Source organism: Polistes fuscatus, unplaced genomic scaffold (assembly GCF_010416935.1).
Source record: "Polistes fuscatus isolate 324 unplaced genomic scaffold, CU_Pfus_HIC Scaffold2, whole genome shotgun sequence".
In the NCBI taxonomy this organism is placed as follows: domain Eukaryota; kingdom Metazoa; phylum Arthropoda; class Insecta; order Hymenoptera; family Vespidae; genus Polistes; species Polistes fuscatus.
This window is the reverse complement of record NW_025113096.1, coordinates 8,439,376-8,448,746: the sequence shown is the minus strand read 5'-3', so window position 1 is coordinate 8,448,746 and position 9,371 is coordinate 8,439,376. Positions and strand designations below refer to the sequence as shown.

At 37.0% G+C, this 9,371-nt stretch overlaps 1 protein-coding gene across 1 annotated transcript in view; it reads right to left on the bottom strand.

Annotated features, from left to right (window-relative positions):
• Nucleotides 1-783: 783 nt before the first annotated feature.
• LOC122517204 (homeotic protein proboscipedia) overlaps nucleotides 784-9,371 on the bottom strand; it is an 81,831-nt gene continuing 73,243 nt past the window's right edge. Inside the window, exon 3 of the mRNA XM_043635641.1 lies at nucleotides 784-3,036. Coding sequence (XP_043491576.1) covers nucleotides 1,133-3,036 — 1,904 coding nt within the window. The 3' untranslated portion in view covers nucleotides 784-1,132. The remainder of the gene's footprint in view (nucleotides 3,037-9,371) is intronic.

The following is a 9,371-nucleotide window of genomic DNA, read 5'->3' as shown; positions in this document are numbered from 1 at the left end:
TTTTATTAAATCTTTACATAATATTTCTCATGGTTAGAGGATTAACTTTGAAAACTCCCAATTATGATACAATTTATATAAACATATTTATAAAAACATTGCACTCTTCAAATCTCGCTTCGATTTATTCACGAGAGGTCCAATTTCGTGATTGATTAGGCTTTTTTTTTATTTTTATTTTCATTTATTTTCGTAATAATTATTTTTCGTTTTATTTACACGCTTCTCGTCGATTTTAACGAATTGTTAACGAAAAATTAAGATCATATGTTGTTTGCAATTTTCTATGACTTTGTCTACTCTTTTTTTTTTCATAACTGGCCATTGAACTATTAGCTAATTTTTAAAGAAATTTGCGAAGAACAAATTGGCCAGGATTCATTTGGAAACGCTTAAAAATACAACATATAGTATCTACTATTTACGTATATACAAGCTGCATTTATCAATCATAATCATCATCATCATCATCATATTTTTCTTCTTCTTTTTCTTCTTAATAATAAATAACAGAATTAACGTAACATATTAATCCCTGTATTAAGAACAAATTCTTTGCATGGACGCAATGATTAGATTTATCCATTAAACAGTGCATGACGATAAACACGTATAGTGAATACATTTTAACCTAAACAGTGCATTTTAACGATCAATCATAAACGCGAATTATACTTTAAATTGCATCGTTTCGTTTCATTTTTCTTTTTTTTGTCTTTTTTTCCGTACTAATTGTAAGATATTATACTTATATACGTTCGAAATGATTTTCTCTATTAATTGCGTATTTTTTTTTTTTTATTACACCAAAATTCCAAAGTAGGAGTTTCGAACGATGTGTTTGAAAATAAGTCAACAAGATGTTACGAGTTTAAAATCGTTCATCAAGTTATCATCAATTCCGATGGTTTAGAAATAGTCGAGAAACTTCATGAAATCACGAAGAATTGGTATTTTTCTTGTTAACTTCATATTTATCACTAATATATCACCAACCCTAATCATAAACACAGCACATATCTTTTTTTTCGCCACGATACGTTTAAAATTCACAAGATAGTCAGTATAACACATTGAGGAGTCCCTGCTCATCGCTCCAGTCAAACTGACACGGATTCTCGGTCTCGTGGACTCAGCTGAGCTGATAATATTCGGGTACAAAGTCATTGGCGAGATTGCTGAGAAAATTGAAGTCTGAGGAGCTATTGCTGTTGTCGGCCGACGGTGGTGGTGCAGTCGTGTGAACGGGTTCACCGTAAAAATTACCGTAATTGTTATAATCCGTACTTCCGTCGGCTTGTCCCGTGCTACCGGGTGGCGTGATGACAGCAGCGGTTGCTGCTGCAATCGCAGTCGCTGTGGTGGTCATTCCGGGTGCTGGGAATGGATCTGGAGAGGACACATAACTGTTTGGTATATTAGATGCCTCGCCACCCTGATGAACGTGCATCTGATTGGTTTGTTCATAGTAAGCGTTAGGGTGACATTTATTATTGGTTCTGTAATCACTGGAAGTGGAATGCATTGATGGCGGATGAGCGACGTAACTTTCAGCCTGTTGTTGTTGTTGCTGTGGTTGTGGTTGTTGTTGTTGTTGCTGTTGTTGCTGATGTGGAATTTCGTTATAATAATGTTGTTGTCCGCTTTGCGTAGACACATTGGTATGACCGTGAGATGCAAGATTTTCACTATTGGGATGATAACCGGTGCTCGTATAACCATAATTTCCAGAATTCATATATCCTTCCGTCGGTTGTTCGGCTTGTGGATTGGAATAGCCTTGGGCGGTATTGTAAGCACCTCCGCTTTGCATGTTTCTATGATACGATGCATGATACGTTGCTTCACTTTGAGGATATCCATTATAGTCGGCAGTATTTCCATATTGGTTTTGTTGTTGATGAAATTGCATGTTCGAACCGTACACGTTTCTAGGACCGGTCACTCTCGCGTGGCTCATCCGCGAGACGACTGTCTGATTTTGTCTGTACGGATGAACTTCGTTGGAGTATGGAATTCTAGTATGTTGGTATCTCTGTCTGATACAATAACTGTTCTGAGATTGAGTTTGTTGAACAACCGGAGGAACAGTTTGTCTATTCGTTGGAACACCGTTTCTATAATCAACACCGAGATTTGATTGATAAACGTTTTGTTGTTGAAAATGATTTTGATTCGTTGCCATGGTTATGGCAGCGTGAGGCGACATAGTACCAGGATTCGCCGATCCGTGCATTATAGCTGGAACCGAAGTTGTTGACGACGGAGAGCTTCGTGGTCTTTGCATGTATGCTGTATGCGTTTGTTGCATACTGAGTGGACTTCCTTGTTGAAGCTGAACGGAGGCCGGTGTTCCAGGTGTGGAGGAAGGTGTCAGGCTTCTCGCTGAACTTTGACCTGGCAAGACCGGCGTACTGACAGTAGAATCAGGCATAGCAAGAAGAACACCGTTACTATTTACTGAACATATTTCCTTCGAATTCGCGGACGGTGACTTCTTGCTGATAGAAATTTGTTTCGATACGTTTGGACTCTTGTGTCCACTTTCGACCTTGACCCTTACTTCGTTGTTCGAAAGTTTCTTCGTTGGCACGCTCGGCGAGGTCACTTCACTGCCATCCTGCGACCTTGAGTCATCGTCGGCCATCATCTTTTCTAGAGAACTTGAAACACTATTCGTACTTCCGACACTGCTGGCACCATTACTGTTCGTATTGAATCCTGGATTACTATTGTTGTTGTTGGTAGCAGTCGGAGTATTATTATTATTGTTATTGGTGTTATTGTTATTGCTGTTGCTACTCCGTCGACCAGACGATGCAAGATCGGCTACGTCACCTGGAAGAGTACTACCGACGTCTCCGACCCCAGAAATATCACAGTTGTGACAGCTTTTCTTCTCATCAGCATCGATACTTAAAATCTTATCGTTCTTCGTCTTTTCCATGCCGTCGGACGTCGAACCATCCTTTTCGTCGCCGTCCTCTTTGCTCAAAGTCTGTCGTTTATGTTTCATTCGTCGATTTTGGAACCATACTTTTACCTACGAACACAAACACTGTTATATTTCTATTCGATTGAAATTTTTCTCACTTTAGATGAAAGGCTGACTTAAGAAATCTTTCTTAAAAGATTCTATTTAATAAAATTCACAATTTTAACGATATTCCTAGACGATTAGCAATTTTTCTTACGTCCTTCATATCGTCTATTATAAGACGAACGATGCTTCACATAGTTTTTATCGAAGATTTAAAGAGATAAATAGTTATCTAATTAATGATCAGGGGTACGTGAGGGAGATGAAGGTACGTCATCGCAACAATGAAGGAGCGTAAGCTTCTCGTGTCAATGTACCTGTGGTAGCCACAGTGGGAGGGTCTCTCGACTCCTTAGAAACTTTTGGGCAAGTTCCCAACCGTCGGTATTCCGTGTCGATGCGAAACACCTCCTAATTGTTATCAGGCAAGAAACTTGTCTCGTGATAACAAGGGGAAGCTCTAGCTAGGGTATTCCGCCAATAGGAAGAGGAAGGGTAGGGATAAGAGAAGCAAAGTAGCAAGGAGCAAAAGGGGCCGATGTATTCAAGATACTTGCCAGACCATAGAAAGTAGCCACCAAGTATCCCACGATTACTTGTACTTCGATAGATCGCATGACGTAACGCTAATTTCCGCCAGAAGAGAGACACACAACAATTATTAATAGTCCTCGAGAGCGTAATTACGGAATTTACGGAGTAGCCATTACCATTTAGGATTCGATCGTTTCCCTACCCGAAACGAATGAATTTCTGTCCTGTATTAGCGACACACTGAGTCAGATCTAATACAAGTATAATATTTTATTCCAATTTGCATAACATAAATATTGTCTTACGTAATTTGTACATACAAATATATGGCATCTTTTAAATTATACTATACAATTGTTATAGGTTAAAATATTTATGCTACTGCAAAATAAATTGGAATACTTTTCCTAAAGATCAGACTTGCCTATTACTTTTCTATATTCTGTACCGTTAGAAAAACTTTGATGTATGGCCATGTAATTATTCGACACCTGGACTCTTCTCTCTCTCTTTCTCTCTCTTCGTTAGCTTGTTCCTACGCAGGGTGTTAGATGTTTTTTTCTACAACGCTTTGGCCCGTCCTATGCGGAGTACAAAAAAGTGCGATACGTGGTGCAGGTCTACAGAAGCGTTTTCTGTGTATAAGGGCTGTCTAACGGCGGCCTCCAAAATGCTGAACCACCCCAAGCGGATGTAAGGGTGGCCCCGAAGGGTGCTTCCAAAGAGAGATGAGAGTTGTCGGGAGTTGGAGAAGGTAGAGATGGGTTCGAGCATGGATGAGAAGGGCTCGTGAGTGTGAGCAAGAGAAATAACGAAAGGAAAAAAGAGTGAGACAGACGATATAGAAATAGGAAAAGAAAGAGAGTACATAAAAATAGAGAGAAAGAGTGAGACGGAAAGAGAACGCTGTTGAAGAAAGAAAGAAAATAGAAAATGAGAGAAAAATAGAGAAAGAAGAGTGAGATGGGAAAGAAGAGAGAAAGAAAGATAGACGTCAGGGAGGGAAGGACAAAAAAAAGGGAAGGGTGAGTGGGTGGTTGGTTGGTTGGTTCGTGGAACGAGGCTAACTTCGCACGTGGTATTTCCACTGAACGAGGGTTGAGAGAAACATAGAAGAGAAGGAGAAAGAGAGAGAGAGAAAGGGAGAGAGAGATGAAAGCGTGATTGACGTGGGCCTCATCAGCATTTCGGTCTCGCGATTGGGTGGACGGACCTGTCAATCAGCCAGTATTCCACGCCTATTGAATGCATTTTGCGTTCCCGTTATCTGACACTCTTCGATTTTTAAGGGCTGATCTATATATATATACATATACACGATTTTCTATATAAATGGGTGCGAGGATACACAGTATGTATTTCTATGTACAGAAACATGCATAGCAACATTTCTATAGCGCCAAAACACATGAACTCGGTCGATCCTGGTTGGACGCTTTGAATTTCTCTCTTGGGAACCAATACTACTATACATGGCATTTTAATGTTCGTTTAGCATTCTAATTGCTATCGACATGACTTTAATCCCTTAAATTCCATTCCCGTTCTTTGCTCAGTTATTCCCAACGAAGCGATCAACACACCATGTGTAATATAATAATTATGCTGCATATCCATTCGTACTTGTTTTCATATACGAAAAAGGATATATTCATACTAATTGTTCAATTATCATTAATTTCTGGATAATGATCTAATTTTTTTTACTTAGTCATTGATAAATAAACGATATTTTATTATAATTGAATGTGAATTATATGTGAATTTATGTTACTGTTTTGTAACATTTATGTTGAGCATTTTTTATAAATGTATTATTTATTTACGGAAAACCATGTGTAAATAATAATTATGCTGACAGTTGTTAATCAAGGTATATTCTACTTTGTTCATTCATTTTTCTGAAAGATCTAATTTTTTTTACTTAGTCATTGAAATAAACGATATATTATAATTGAATGTGATTTAGTGAAAGACTGTGTAACATTTATGTTGAGCATTTTTTAATAAAGTATTATTTTATTTTACGGAAAATTTAATCAAGTTGTAAATTCTTTTAACGATAATATAATAGACTGACAGTTGTTAATCAAGGTTTGTGAAAGAAATTGCTACTTTGTAATCATCGCTCGTTTTTCAACGAAAGAACGAAAATATCAGTTAGTATTTCATTCTTCTGCGAACAGGGTTGAGAGATGACATACACTAGCTAGGTGATAGTTGACACGTAGATCGTTGAGTGACAAGATCATGTGCAAGGTGCGATGGATAAGTCTAACCAAAATAGAGTTCACATTTCTTAATGTTGTCACTTCTTTCTTATTTTTTAGCATATAACCAATTATTTAGAGTATTCAAAGAATTTCACTATATCCATTTATGCTAAAAAATTTGTCAATAAATTAATTAATTTTTGCTTATCAATTTTTTCGACAAAAATTATTAGATTTTATTGTTAATATTGTAAGAATTAATAGTTTGGATAAAACTAAAATAGAAAATGTCAAGAATAATAGAAGCTAGGTTGAATATCGACTGTTAGAAAAAAATTTCTTAAAATCACAATCGTGCAATAACACAGTGCGGTTCGTCACTCATCGTCGAAAGTAGCCTAGTCGGGTTTCGCTTTAAGTATTACTTTCAGTACCTCACCATATTTTTCTTTCACGAAACGAAAATATCTGCTGAGTTTATACTCGATAGAAGAGACACGTTTGCGATTGTTCTTGGAACGAAAACAAAATAAAACATAACAGAAATGGACACATTCTAGAAGAGTATTTATTTAAGACTTTCAAGTGGAGGATGAAGAGAAATATGAAGATAATTATGTCACGTTATAGAAGAAATAAGATTTTCCATAGGACGGAACAAATGGGACAATCTAGCGTCGTTGATCTTATTTATCTCATGGTGAAGGGTTCATACAAGGAAAACTTCATTTTGCTTCCGATGTTTAAGGATCAATGCCGAGGCATAATGACCGTCGGCGAAGGGAAAGCAGACGATGAAGCGTGCTGGAATAAGTAGTCCACACGCGACCAGAGAGAGAAAGAAAGAGAAAGAGAGAGAGTCTGAAATCTACCTGTCCTCCCTCAGAGTTCTTTCATTCCCCCTCTTCCTCTTATTCTTCGAGCAAGTTGTGTATAGACAGGTGGGAAGGGTCACATGATGGCCGTCTCGTGTAATTTGTCTTTTGTTTCCCCCGTGTTCGTGCCTTTAGCCGGAGGAAGAAAACTTGCGAAGGAAGAAGAATAAAGGGCGGAAAGAACTGGCTCGATCGAACGTTGTCCAGGAGAGGAACGATTTTTCTTTCTTTCTTTTTCTTTCTCTATCTGTATCTCTATCTTTCTCTTTCTTTCTCTTTTTCTCTCTCTCTTTCTCTCTTTCTTCCTTTACGCGTGTCATTTTTTCTCTTTTTTATCTTTTCTCTTTTTTAATTCCGACATTGAGAACCGAGCGGTAAAGCGGTGATGTAAACGTATGAAAAATGAGTGACGAGAGTTCGAGACGTTGAAAAGGGCAGGCGGTTTCGTTTGTACTTTGGCCGGTTTAGAAACAGGTAGAAAATTTAATGAACCCAGAGTGTGGAGACTCTTTGGGTCTTGGTGATTGATACCACCCACACTACCTCCTTATCATTTTACTTTTCATTAAATTAGCAATTTTTTGAATCTTGTCGCGATAACACATTTTCCACATTTATTATCAGATGACAAACATATTCAAAGACAATTTGATATTTTTTTTAGATTCGTTAGAAATGAGTTCATCGATTTAGGAATATTTAATTGTATACTCTGTCGTTGAAGTCAAAGTCGTTAGATTCTATTAGCTATCAGAGGAAAATTGATAGTAAATTTGATTATAGTGTATTAGGTAATGTCGTTCGATAACGAGCGAAAAATAATTCATCGTGCAATGAGATAATATGTAATTCATGACTATTGGATAATTTGTGGCGGATAGATAGGCGAATGATTAAAGAAAGAAAAATAGTTAAAGAAGAAAAAATAGAAGAGGGAAAAGAAAGGAATCCCCGTAAACTATGGCTCATTACAGATTTATGCAAGGACGTAGACTAGGGCTTGTGGAAAGGTACACTCCATGAACTAAATGCACGGTTTTCAAGTAGGAAAGGGAGTCCAAGTGGAATGCCTGGCTAGCTAGCAAGCTAGCTAGCTGGCTGGTTAGATGGTTGGAAAGGCCTTCGATGCTTTGCTTTTGGTCTGGGGCCTCGTTGGTTTGTACGCTGCTCGGATACGAGCGATAATCAATTAACGGCGAGCAAAACAAGAACCACGAGCTGAGCATCGACCGGAGGCCCGAGCTGCAAAATGTTTCGCACCTCTTCGTTCCACTTTGCCCTGGGAAGCCCATTTTGGCAATTCGAGTAGCTAGCTGCTCTAATCCCCTGATAAATCCATTGTCCGGAATAATTGATTTCTTTGTCATACAGTTTAGTCGATCGATTCGAGATATTAAGCTCTCTCTCTCTCTCTCTACGGGTATGTTACTTAAATATCATTCCAATGTATAGAAAACAAAAAAGTATAAAAAAAGGTTGTAGTATGAATACTATAAATTATTATTGCTATTTTACAATATTTCTTTTTTTATTCTAATATTTGATTATTTTAGAGTCTTAGGTTTAATTTGTCTTGAATAAGATTTTATTTTTTTATCATGTATACTTTAAACGGAGTACACAGTGAAAATAATTACAGATCTATCAAATAATATTTTACAAAGGGTTAATATCACGTCAACTAATTTTGTAAATTTACAAAATAATTTATCTATAATTTGTAAACTCTATTTGAATTATTACAAAATTTACGGCTTATTATACAGTTTGGTCTAATTAAAATAATTTAGTAGCGTTAGTATATAATTCCGTTCTTTTACATTTTTTTCAAGATGGATCTTATGATGAAGTATTATTTATGAGAATATTATTTCACAGAGTGCAGTTTCTATACATACATATGTAACTGTCATAGATTCGATAAGAAGACCGAATTCTTTTATCTGTTTAAGTTATTCATCCACATATATGCTTATCTAAAGAAAGAAAAAAAGAGAGGGAGAGAGACCTAGTAGTCTTTTAAAATGAGACACATCTATAGTTTCTTCGTTCAAAGCCGACGGATCATCGCATCCCTTCGTCCGAAGGGATCGCATAGACAGGATTTAAGCAGAACGACGAGCTTCTCTTCGTGAATACAGCTAGGGATAGATATTCAGCTCTTGGGTAGTGCCTTCGAACCATAATCTGGCATCGATTTTATGCAAAAGCTCTACCACGAAAGGGCCCACTGTGTTATTACGTACTTTCTCTCTCTTTCTTTCTCTTTAGCTTTCTCTTTTTCTTTCTCTTCACTTCCCTCAAGCGTCAGAACCGATCGTCTGCATTTTTTAGCGACTCGTGAAAATCCTCAAGCATGTTGGCTCTATTTGAATTAGCATAGTAAAGTTTTCTTCTTGAAAGAGATACGCATAAAATATCTAAAAATGAATAATCGATAGAATTAATCCAATAATTTTTCATAGTTTCGTTAAAATCGATCGTTTTATTAAATAGGAATATATTTATATACGTATACAATAGGAAAGTAACGTTCGTGTAGACATAACATTGAGATCATTCGATTTGTATACACTTTAACCTCGAAGGTGACCACTATGTATTTCTTTTTATTATACTTTTAGTTATAATCTCGAACTTCGTTTATGTCGGTAGCAGTGTTTGGTAGGTCGTAGCAAAGTATGCATCGTCTAAGATAACGTCGTGTAA